We start from the raw sequence: 12,870 nt of genomic DNA, 5'->3' as shown, positions 1-12,870 counted from the left end.
AAAATCACGCCATGTGCTTGCACTTTGCTGAGTTTTTAATAGGTGCAAACTGCCAAGAAGGCAAGACAAGCACTGAGATCTCTGTTGTTCAACTAATGAAAGGTATGATATGTCCTGCCAGTTGTGACAGCTCACAATTCATAATGGAGCAGAAGAGAAGACTGTGTACTGAAATTATGTAGATTACATAATGTGGTTCAGTTGGGAAAAGTGTGAAAATTGTTTCCAAGGTAAATTCAAACCTCATTTAACAAATATCTGAGAGCATAAAAATACCCTCAAAGGCAGGTGTTTCTTTCACCTTCTAGGGATGCTTTAGCTGGAGATCCTGCATGAAGCAGGAGGTTGGATCTGATGGCCCATAGTGCTCCCTCCTACGCTATTATTCCTATCAACCGTTGAACAAAATTTAATCTACTTTTTCATGGAGCAGCATAATAACTTAAATACAACATACCCCATTATTTCCTTAGGACTAATATGGAGATTGCATTTGCATATCTCAGAGTATTGAGGGTACTCTTTATGTTCCTTTATTCTCTTCACATCACATATTTGAATCAATTCGAAAACTTTATATTATTCATCTTGGAATATCTCTTAGCAAAATTCTTTAGTGGCTTTTTTGTACAAACATTGTTACTATTGTACAAAGAGCTTCACAATAAGACTTAAGAGTGGTCTTTGACTATTAATGAAGAATTCCTTATGTGCAGAATCACTCACAACTCATAATGTATGAGTTCAACTATGATTCAAGCACTAAGGGATGTGTATGTTAATAGTAGAGCAGACATAGAAAAGGGTTACATTTATATACAGATTATACACAGTTTAAGGCTCAATGGAAGAGGAAGAGATCTGACCAAATAATCTACTGCTACAAGCCACTCTCTGATCCAAAAATGAACAAACTACAGTACCATTATTGTCATTCTTGTAGTGCTGAATAATTGAAATAGGCACTACATTTTTTGTAAAGAAAAATTATTCCAAATAACTCATTTCAAAGTTGTTAGGGAGGAGAAGTTTGAAGCCATTTCATGCTTAAGAATCAGATCTTAAAATGTTTCAGTGCTTTCTGATTGTGAAGACTTTTTTATTATGTTGAATTTCAACTCACAGCTAATGATGAGGAATGCTGGGAGTTGTAGTCCAATGTCTGGAGGGCCATTCAGTACCCAGCTTGTTCTAATTGCAATCATTAATTAAGTCCGATTACATGATCTGTGGTCTGGTATAGCATGAGGAAAACACTAGGCATGAGAACATTTAGCAGTGGGATCTTGCAACCCTCTAGAGCAGATTGAGAGTGTTTAAAGGTGGTTGCTCTCTTCCTGATGGAAGCAGCTGCATTATTTGGGGGTACTAACTGGGACACAAAACCTCAGAGCTATGGGACACACCTCTGCTTCTAATCTCAAATCTCTTTTAGGCATGCTGTTTGCTCAGACTGCATTTGCAATATGGGGGAAAAGCTAATCTCTCTTATAAGTTTATTGCAAGGATGACAAGCTAATGTATGCAACTGCTTTGAACACTTAAAAGGGCTAGATCACTGGTAATGATCATATTTTTTTAAAATTAATGTCCCTAAAAACATGACTTAACAAGCAGGGGGCTCTTCTATTTGGCCTTACCAGTTATTCCTTTGCCTTTGAAAGTCTTAGCAATAATCGCTGTTGGTTGGTGCCTTGCCTGACCAAAGGCTTTGCACAGCTCCTCTACGCTGTGCCCGTCAACAATGATAGCATGCCAGCTAAAAATGCAAACAAACAGATTAACTGTAAAAGGATTCGCAGAAATAAAACCTCCCCTAAGAGCTTTCACACAAATAAGAAGGTGGGAAGGAGAACTCTTATATTAGTTCATATAATTAAGACAGGCGGTCGCTTTGCTATGACATTCTTCTTGGAAAATGTTCAGAATGGCCAAGATCCAAAGAGGGACTTTTGAGGCATGTCACAAAGATTTGAGCATGCCTAGTGTGATTGTTTTTAAAACCTTTTTTTCTTGTAATTGCAATGTCATTATTACATTTTTTTAGGGTCCTCATTTTCAAAAGTGACTTCCCACATCTTGTGAAATTGCTGTTTGTGAAACCTAACCCTAAGGTCTCTTGAATGCATGGACATGGTCATACAGGGATCCTGGCTGCACACAAGAAGGTGGACAGTGTCTAAAAATAATTTCGAGGCTTGAACTAACCAAGATAACTCAGTCCAGAGAAAAAAACTTGGGTTAACAAAAGGAGCTTCCTCTATTACATCTTTGACCAATTACATGTGGAATAGATAAAGGTAAAGGTTTTCCCCTGACGTTAAGTCCAGTCGTGACTGACTCTGGGGGTTGGTGCTCATCTCCATTTCTAAGCTGAAGAGCCGGCGTTGTCCGTAGACACCTCCAAGGTCATGTGGCCGGCATGACTGCATGGCGCGCCGTTACCTTCCTGCCAGAGCGGTACCTATTTATCTACTCACATTTGCATGTTTTCGAACTGCTAGGTTGGCAGGAGCTGGGGCTAACAGCGGGCGCTCATTCCATTCCCGGGATTTGAACCTGGGACCTTTCAGTCTGCAAGTTCAGCAGCTCAGCGCTTTAACACACTGCGCCACCACCAGGGGAATACTATATGTTAATTACGAATCTATCTAATGCAATGTTTTAAAATAAAGGGAATGTTCATATGTTTTGAAAACAACATAAATGCTCAGGAGAGAATGGATTCTAAAAAATAAATAATTAAAAACCTAACAGGTAAGATCCATCCTTAGACATTTTGTGTTCTTCAAACACAGTCCAAGGGACTAGAACCTGGAAATAAACCAAAAAACTTCACCTTGATTATCACTGCTAACTAATTATCTTCCAGATGCAACCCAGATTTGAAACAGTACATCAACATGATATGGTATATAGTGCTTCTGCAATGCAGACATACATACATACCCAAAGGCTTCACAGCGTTTTTGGTAGATTTCAACGTGATGCTGCAGAGGAGCAGGTTCACTTTGTCCAAGTCGATTAATGTCTAGAATAGCAACCAAATTGTCCAACTTGTAGAATCCAGCAAAGGCCATTGCCTCCCAAACAGAACCTTCAGATAACTCTCCATCTCCAAGGACACAATAAACCCGGTAGCTGTACATCAAACAGGAATAAGCTCATTAAATATGTAGCATTCCAAGCTAAATACAAAGGGAAACAAGACTTTTTCCAGGTTAGTCTGCTAACCAGAGAGAGTCCAAAAAGCACCTCAAAATGAAATACCTCCATTTCAATGGACACTATCTTAGATGGACCACCAGTAATGTGAATTCTTCTTTCCCCTCAAAGTCCACCTTGTAAATAAGATATCTTTTTTATTCACTCTCAAATTTAACCAATCTTGTTGTATCTTTATCACAATGCCAAACTAGATGTGAAGAACAAAGTCTAAGCACTGATCTCTGCCAACCAGGCTGCATTAATAGAAGTATAGTTCCTAGACCAAGAGAAGTAATAGCACCACTCAATTCTGCTTTGTTCAGACCTCACCTGGACTATTGTGTCCAGTTCTGGGCACCACAATTCAAGAAGAATATTGACACCCTGGTACATGTCCAGAGAAGGGCAATCAAAATGGTAAAAGATTTGGAAGCTAAGCTCTATGAAGAGTGGCTTGGGTAGCCAGGTATATTTAGCCTGAAGAAGAACAGATTTAAAAAATGATATGATAAGTTCAAATATTTGTTCCTTTCAAATATTTGAATTTAATATTGCTCCAAAGACTAGGACACAGAGCAATGGATTCAAACTACAGGAAAAGAGCTTTCACCTAAACTTTAAGAACTTTCTGATGGTAAGAGCTTTTTGACAGTGGAATATGCTGCCTCAAAGTGTGTTGGAGTCTCTTTCTCTAGAGGCTCTTGAGAAGCTGGATGGCCATCTGTAAAGTGTATTTTGATTGTTCCTACATGGCAGGGATCTGGATTGGATGGGTCATGTGGTCTCTTACAACTCTAGGATTCTATATCGAATGGGATTAGTGAAATTCTTCAGGTCCAGTGCCCAAACTCCATTTCAAATTCTGGGGGAGGGGGGGGGGCTGCCTTTCCTCAGTGGGACTAGCAAAAAACACAATAGCCACCTCTTCAGCTTTTTATATGACACCAAATGTGTCATCAACAATTAGCTTAGGCATTAAATCTACTTCAAGTCTACTACAATTTAGACTGCTTGCTACATCCAAAAATGCATCTCTGTGTTATTACTCCAGGGTTTGAGATGCTTCCAGTTATTTCTGTCTGGGTTCTGACAACTAAACAATGACCTAATGCAAGGAGAAAACTCATCCTGATTTTTCAAGGGCAGTTTATTTTAATTTGTTTCTTTAAGCAACAGAAAATGTCAGATCTCATTAGACTGATCTATCTCAACTTCTGGTTTGTTCTGGTTTATCAAATGTTTATGCTGAAACAATTTAAACAACACACAGAAAAGGATAATGATAACACAGAATGTTTGCATACATGGGGATGGTCTTTTGATCTAGATCTGATAGTGGTTTATTGCCATTCTATCAGGAATTTATTTTTAAAGCTTATTATCTTTATGCATAACTTTAAAATAACAAATAATTCATTTAAAATTCAAAATAGTTTCAGAAATTTTATTTTAAGTACATTTTGATATCCACTAGGGCTTGGTTCCAGTGGCGCAGCAGTTTAAATGGCTGAGCTGCTGAACTTGCTGACCCAAAAGGTTGGCTGTTTGAATCTGGGAAGTGAGGTGAGCTCCCACTGTTAGGCCCAGCATCTGGTAATCTAGCAGTTCGAAAACATGTAAATGTGAGTAGATCAATAGGTACCACTCCAGCGGGAAGGTAACGGCACTCCATGCCAGCCACATGACCTAGGAGGTGTCTTTGGACAATGCCAGCTCTTCGGCTTAAAAATGGAGATGAGCACCAACCCCCAGAGTTGGACACGACTAGACTTAATGTCAGGGGAAACCTTTACTTTTACCTTTGGTCCCAGAACTCCTTGTGGATAACAAAATCAGTGGCTGCTCAACTACCACTGTATACAATGCCATAATAAAGTGGAGTCACTTATGTACAATGGCAAAAACAAGATTTGCTTTTCAGATTTTTTTGGTAATATTTTAAAGCTGATAGTGGTTACACTTGTAAAAAGGGGAAGGGGAGCTGACTATATGTTACATATACTGATACATTTCTTCAGCCAAATATAATTCCCAGAGTTCCAAACCCATTTACGTATATATTTAGGTTCTGTTATCTGAAAAAAGATGGTGCTGCTGAAAGAAGCAGGAAAAAAAATCTAGCTATTGAGAATGCAGAATCTCTGGATTATGGTTACCAGCTATGTTTGTTCAAAAACTATGCTTGCTTTGCAAATATAAACTGCTTTACTTGTCAATACCAAAACCTAAATCATCATGAGGATTATTTGAGTTTCTTCACACCATACATAGATAACATATGGAATGCACTTATGCGACATGGGTTAGCAGCCACTAAGCTGAAACAGCTTGAAAAGGGCTACGGTAAACTTATGGCCACCACAGTCATACAGTTACAAGGTGCTACATCTAGTCTAAGCCCTTGCCAAGCAGGAAGACACAATTACAGCACTCCTGAAAGATGCATGGCCAAACTTTGTTAAAAGACCTCCTAAAGAATGACTGTCCACCCACTCACCAACACCCGCAGCTCCCTACCACCTTGTCAATTCGCTCTTACAGTAAAGAAGTTCTTCCTAACATATAAGTGGAATCTCTTTTCTTGCAATTTGAATCTAGTGGTTTATGTTTTAGTCTCTGGAGCAGCAGAAAACAAGCTCACTCCATCTTCTACATGACATGCCTTTCAGACTGCTACTCGTAATGCCTGTATGTTGCCTCTAGGATCAGAGGCAGCCTGCTGGGAGAAGACAGCCAGAGAAGACTAATGGCCTACCTCCTGTCATCCTTGTTGACTTCCCAGAGATGCTCAAGGGAAAGCGGTGCTGGAAGGGCATTTGGCCTGTCCTCAGAGGACCCCTCTTACACTATCACTCTGCTAAAAGGGACAGGACTCTTTCCCAGACTTGTCAGCACACTGGCAAAACCAATACTCTTAAGGAACTACATGATCTAAATTAGCTTAAAATTATTATTTTTCTTCCTTTTTATTTTAATAGTACAATTGCGCAAAGAGAACAACATAAAAACCCAACAATGCCCTGATAACTCCCCAAAGCAAAAGCTACACAAAGAAGACCTCAGACAAAAGAATCCAACCAAAAAATAAGGAATGCATAAAACTGATTAAAAACAAAGGTGCCCTTCAAAGAGCATAGACTGTTCAGCTTCACACACTTTTAACATCATGAGAAACAGAGACTGCAGCAGTCATATTATTCAGCTGTTTAGCTTAATAATAACCAAATTCAAGCTGTCTTGCATTAGTTCACTACTTTGGTCCTTTTATGCAGCTACAGTCGGAAAGAGGCCTGTGCACAATGGAGGGCATTTAGAAAGCTCTTGAGAGTGTCAGGAATAATCAGAAACGAATGTCATTCCTTTTTTTAAACCACTTGTGTATAACTAATGCAAGAGTGTAAATAAATGGGGGAGGGAAGTATTTCTTATGCCAATTTTTGTAGTATGTAAACATAACCTTTAGAAGGAAGATGCCTGAACAAAGGCTCTTACTGTAAAGCTGGAAAGAGCGTGCCTGCTAAAGGGATGGTCACTGTGACTCAGCATGATCAGGGAGGAAGCACAGCTCTTAGTTAATACATGCCCCATACTTCCTCCTTTCAGCATTACTAAATGTGTCGTATTTCAGCACATAAGTAGAGTATTTCATTTCATGCAAGCAATGCCTTGAAAAATGAACCCATTCAATCAGAGGCTATTATGCATGTGTGTGTGTAGGTGTCTTCAAACTACCTGTCAACTTATGGCAATCCCATTAATTTTACAGGGTTTCCTGAAGCAAGAAAAACTCAAGAGGTGATTTTGCCAGTTTCTTCCTCCGAATTATAGCCAACAGCACCTGGTTTCCATAGCCAGTCTTCCATCCAAGTATTAACCAGGGCTGATCCTTCTCAGCTTCTGGGATCAGACAGGATCTGGCGCCTTAAGAGTATTTAGGTAACATCCAAATCCACAATATACATGTGATGCTAAACCTCTGCAAATGTTTTCAGGGAGGTAATTAACATGTGCTTTGGGCAGTTAAAGGGATGTTGATTTTTATTGAGATCACAGCTCATAGGGATGGTTTAATCACTTCTTTCTTTGCCATGATCCAGTGATTATTAGCTCTGGGTAGTTTTTCAACTGCTGGCAATAGAAATGTCGATTCCTTTCCTTCTTCCCAGGCACTATGACATCTATTGGCTTAAATCAAAATAATTGCTACATGCAACAAGTTGAATCAATATGATTTGCATAAATGTTGATTTGCCAGCTCCCCATTGACTATACGGATCCACTTTAGTTGGGAATAGCAATTGGATCTAGACTATTAATTATAAAGATTTTCAAAACCAAGCTGAAGGGGAACAGAATTAGAATAGATATTAATAGAATATTTTAAATGTATTTTGATCAGGTTGACTTGTGTGGCAATACATTGGAGGGAGGGAATGCCATTTGAATTTGAATTTTACTGAGAACTTAACCAAACAGGGCAGACACCAGAAAGGGCATTTTATTTTTCTCCTATAGAATAAGGGAAGCCCTTTTAAACAACGTTGTCTTCTGCGATATACAGGCATTTTAGAACTAAATTATTGTTTAGTTGCATGGGAATTTATAATGATATAAACTAGTCATAACTGCAGTCAATCAGCTAAGCTTTTGTTAATTGCATGACACTCTATTTGATGCACTGAAGATATAAATGTATTTTCTGTTTGTACAAAGGATAATATGACTGTCATAGTGGACGTTGGGGGAAATACTCTCCCTGTGTTTGCCTTCAAATGAAGCTACTTACCTAGTTCAGTGGCATGAATCACTGGGAAATATCTGTTCTATTACTATCTTCATACTTTGTTTTGTCTCTGCCTTTGGCAAATTGTGATATTAATAATCTTATTTACCAGTGGAGATGTCAAAGATTGGGGAAAGATGACACAAAGCAAATCTTATTTTGAATTTGGGTAAGGTGGGGGCCATTACAAATTCCAGTTAAAGAAGTCAAAGGGGACCTGTTTTATGCCACGTACACTGAGATTTAGTGCCAGGAAATCTCATGAGCAAAGCACTCGCAGATGAATGTTAGGCTAACATGCACGTATTAAAGGTCCAGGAGAAGCAGACAATCCCAGATGGTCTTGATAACCTTTTCCCAGATTTAACATTTAATAGCAAACTGCAAGTGACAGGGCTCCTCTTCCCCTTTACATTTAGTTTTAATGCATTACCTACTTCTTCAGAGGTTTTTACAGATGGCTGCATTATTTCTAAGCAGACTTGTCTATCTATGCAAACATCAGTGAACAAACCAATGCAATGAAGCATGGAGGAAATTCTGAATATGTAGCAGTGAAATAAAAAATGAATAGTGGTAACAGCAGCACATGTAATTACACAAAAATACTTTATGCTAGAAGACACTTTACTCAGGTCATGTTTGGGCTTCTTAGGTGCTAGGAATAAAGGGATGGAAGCCATATAGTGGAATGAGGAGCAAAGCATTGATCCGTGGGTAGGCCTCATTTTCCCTGCAGCCAGAAAGTTCTAGCTGCCTGGAATCAGAGAAGCAGCAGCAGAACACAGTCATGCCGACAAAGCTTGTTGAAGTCATGGAATAAGGAACCACTATGGGATGAAGATATAGTCCCTGAGCAATATGGCCTTCGAGACAGAGTATTTTGGTGTTGTATTAACCCATAAAAATAATGGAAAACTGTTTCTGCAGGTTTGGCCCTCCATCACTTTGCACATTTTTTGAATTGGCAACTGAGGGGAAAGAACAGAGGCCACTCAGGAAGCAAGAGATTTAGAAGTGCTGGCAGAACAAAAAAAGCATAACATTCTAGGAGAGGAACAGGCTTATCTTCATATTTTTCATTTTGCTCAGCTCTTCTGTGTTTATTTATTCATTTGGTTAGCAGATTTCACCTAAATGGAGATGCTTTTTTTCTCTCTTTCTGAAAGGACATTCCCTTATAATGCCAAATATTTTGTACAAATATCCTATAACAACCACTACCTTTTCCAAAGGTTTCGGTAGTTTTCCTTTTGTTTAGTACTACTTTATTTTTATTTACTTTTTTCCTTTCCTCTCAGTTTCCTTTTTTCAAATGTTCAGATTTTTTTTCTGATAAGGCTGTAAAATAACCTGTTTTTTAACTTCTTCAACCTTTCCTCCAGTTTTCCAACTCTGCATTTCCTTGATCTAGCGGTTGGAATCTATGGAGCGGCCCGCAGAAGCCTCTTCCTTTGAATGTCTATTGTGAATTAGGTGGGAGATTACATACAAAAACATACAGACATTTTTAATTTTTGGACGACCATGCTATAGAACAACGCTAACCGTTTGTATTTAACTTATCTGAACTATTGGGAGTTTTGGTGGAAAAACAATTGTAATTTCTTCCAATTTTGTTGGGATATATTTATTTCACCCAAAACAATTTGTTTCATATTGTTTGTATTTAGTAACAAGAAGATAACTGTAGCCTAATTTGTACATTATAACTATTACATGTAATAACTGCTTGTCCTTGTAATCTGTATTTTAAATTGTATTTCTCTGTGTGCTTATTACATGTTTCACTTTTTCCTGCTTGTGTTATTTTATTGCCTTTGTTCTCCTCCATAATTTCATATTCTTTGATATTATAGCACACATAGTTTTTAATAATTTTAATAATTTCCCATGCTGACTGGGATTTTGAATAAATCTTTGAAATGTATTTCACCTATGAATAGCCTCAGAACATTTCTAGTTATACCTTCTTGGCCATTGGGGTACACAGAGAATCTCACTTCCACACATACCTACAAACCTATTTTTCACTTAACTAAATTACTGCCTTCTCTCCTGTGTGATATGCAACCCTCCACCAAGTACCAATGGCAAGCAGTGGAAGTTCTCCTATGAAAGCCACCTGCCAGGCTGCATTAAGATCAATTAACCACTGTACACAGAAATGCTTTCAAGCAAGTGAAGTGTGCAATGTAAGATTACATTTACTCAGCAACCCAGATTTTCATGCTCTAATACTGTCAAGCAGAATACATCAACTTCCCCAGCAGAGCTATGCCTCTGGATCTCTATTTTCCTTGTACATCACAATTTTATGCCAGTTTCAACAGGACTGGTTTGGATCCAGGGTTTAGGGCCCAACAATAAACCCCTGGAGCAATCCAATGGTTGCACAACGGGATATTCTGCATTGTATTCCCTACCACCTACCTTTGTTCTACAGAGCTGTGTTACCATAACAACCTTTGAACAAAACTTGCTCCATTCAGTCCAAAGACCAGAGGTTGCTTTTGTACAACTCACATTCCTGTTGTTAATGCTGAAGTTATTCTGAAGCATGGAGGTATACACGCATGCACGCAGAAACACACACACACACATATATACACAGACAGGGGCATAGAACAAACCGGCATATCACAGCCATTCAAGGGCTACAGAAATGATTTTAATGTCTTTGTTCTGTGAAAACTTGTCCAATATTCTGAAGCGCATACACAAGACAATATCTCAGTTTGATAAGAAGAGATATGACTGGAAGCATCCCTGGAACACATAATGTTTGTGTGTTCCCATGTCATGGTAGGAACATATAAACCAGGAACCAAACAGCTAAATATGTCTCTGCAATCAGGAAACTGTAGTTAATAGCTTCTAAAAATAAGAAAGCATTAAGCTATAGTTTGAAACTGCTTTGAAGCCCTTAACCACATTTTACCGATTGTATGAAGTAGGACATTATAGTGAAAGGATTAGCTAAACTGTAGAGAGGGCTGCACACATAGCAGAAAAGCTCCAGCATAAGTAGGCTTATTAGAAACCTTGCTACTCCACTTTCAGGAGTAACATGTGGGAATGCATAGCATCATGGATCCTGGCAGCAGGTAATTTAATTTCTTTAATGTTTTCATCAAAACTCCAGAGAGCCAAAGGTGTTCAAGAAAGTTACCTGGATCTGTCAAAGTATTTTCCATTGTAGGCCATACCACATGCAGCACCAAGTCCTTGGCCAAGTGATCCAGTAGCTACATCAGTGAATGCTTGTTTCTAAAACAAGAAGGAAACACTATAAAACAAGCAAATGCTAAGATTCTATGGAGCTTTCCATACTTATAAAAAAATAAGCGCCACTGAAACCCAACTGATCATAATTCAAAAAAAGTTTTAGAATCGGGACTCCGTGTTGGACTTGGACTTACCACCAATATATTTACTGTAGCAAAGCAAGATTCCAGCCTCTTTCCCTCAAGAGTCAGGCCCGTAGCCAGGATTTTGTTTCGGGAGGGGCTGGGATTTTGTTTCGGGGGGGGGGGGCTGAGTATGAGCGGGAGAGGGTCTACTCTACCAAACCTACCAAACCAGATATTACTGAAAGAATGCTGATATAAATAACTATTGCAGTTCCATTCATAAAAAAGAAATGAGTTTAGTTAAAACACTCACTGGCACAGGGTGGCCTTCCAAAATGGAATCAATTTTCCTCAGGTTTAACAGTTCAGATTCATGGATGAAACCTGCCTCAGCCCAGACAGCATACAAGATGGGTGCTGCATGGCCCTATTGGGAAAAAAATCAACATTGTCACATGTCAAGTTTAATTCCTGAAAAGTACCTGTTATATACTAAAACAAATGTAAGTGGCACAGCCCATGCCAGTGGATGCAGGAGAGAATGAAGCGGAAAGTGGCCTGACAGCATGGCAAACAGCTACCTTGAATCTGGTTCTGAGAGAGATGGGATCTAAATTAAATAAATATCGATGAATGTCTCAGGAACAGAAACAGAATGAAATAATAAAGAAGGCGGTAAAAGGATGAGGGAAATTACAAATGGAGATAATATCTGTGTTTCCAAAAGGGAATTCAGAAACTAGAGGGCTTACATTCCACTCAGTTCTGTTTCTCTCATCATGAAATTCAAATGGCTAAAGAAAGAGATAGGGCATTTATTCTAGGTTGTACAGCTGTGGGCCTCCAGAAGTTGGACCCGAGCTCACATCTCCTCTAGGAAGCATATTAATGATGGATCTAAAAGGGTACTGTTTCCCACTCTTGGTTTACATGAACACATGATTCCCTGGAGTCTGCTGGACTTCCTGCTACAGTCATTAACTTATCTCTAAAATCACATCAGACCAAAATATACTCCTAATTTAATTAGCAACATAAAACATCATCTGAAATGAATGGGGCAATTTAGTTGAACTATTTATATCAGCTGCTCTGTAGCATGATGAACTTTCTCTGGTTTGTCTGAATAGACAAACAGGCATAAAAATCAAGCAATCAGTACAGACACCTTGAAAGAAGACAGGATAGTGTCATTTGTCCATATTATCATTTATCCATATTATCATGTAAAAACCTCTGCTGAGGTTACTTTGCTAAGAATCATGAAGAGACTGTCTGAGAATTCAAGCTTGCCTTTGAAATATCGTCTTGTATAAGCATGAAAGGATCCCTCTCTTACCTTAGAGAGAATGAATCTATCATTGTTGGGATTTCTTGGGTCCTGTGGTTTGTACTTCATGGTATGAAAAAACAGCACCGACATAATTTCTGCCGCACTGCAACATGATGTCGGGTGGCTGCAAGTCAAAGCACATGGGACGTTATGACTACATTGTCAGGTCACATTATTATCATTGAATTAAAAGC

The 12,870-nt window shown here is 38.8% G+C and overlaps 1 protein-coding gene across 1 annotated transcript in view; it reads right to left on the bottom strand.

Annotated features, from left to right (window-relative positions):
• tkt (transketolase) overlaps positions 1-12,870 on the bottom strand; it is a 39,975-nt gene that overhangs the window by 13,449 nt on the left and 13,656 nt on the right. The window contains exons 2-6 of the mRNA XM_003217706.4: positions 12,683-12,800; positions 11,657-11,770; positions 11,163-11,260; positions 2,950-3,141; positions 1,641-1,759 (exon numbers count right to left, since the gene is read on the bottom strand). Coding sequence (XP_003217754.1) covers positions 1,641-1,759; positions 2,950-3,141; positions 11,163-11,260; positions 11,657-11,770; positions 12,683-12,800 — 641 coding nt within the window. The remainder of the gene's footprint in view (positions 1-1,640; positions 1,760-2,949; positions 3,142-11,162; positions 11,261-11,656; positions 11,771-12,682; positions 12,801-12,870) is intronic.

This window comes from Anolis carolinensis, chromosome 2 (genome assembly GCF_035594765.1).
Source record: "Anolis carolinensis isolate JA03-04 chromosome 2, rAnoCar3.1.pri, whole genome shotgun sequence".
In the NCBI taxonomy this organism is placed as follows: Eukaryota; Metazoa; Chordata; class Lepidosauria; order Squamata; family Dactyloidae; genus Anolis; species Anolis carolinensis.
Note: the sequence above shows the minus strand (reverse complement) of the source record. Positions and strands in the feature narration are given on the sequence as shown.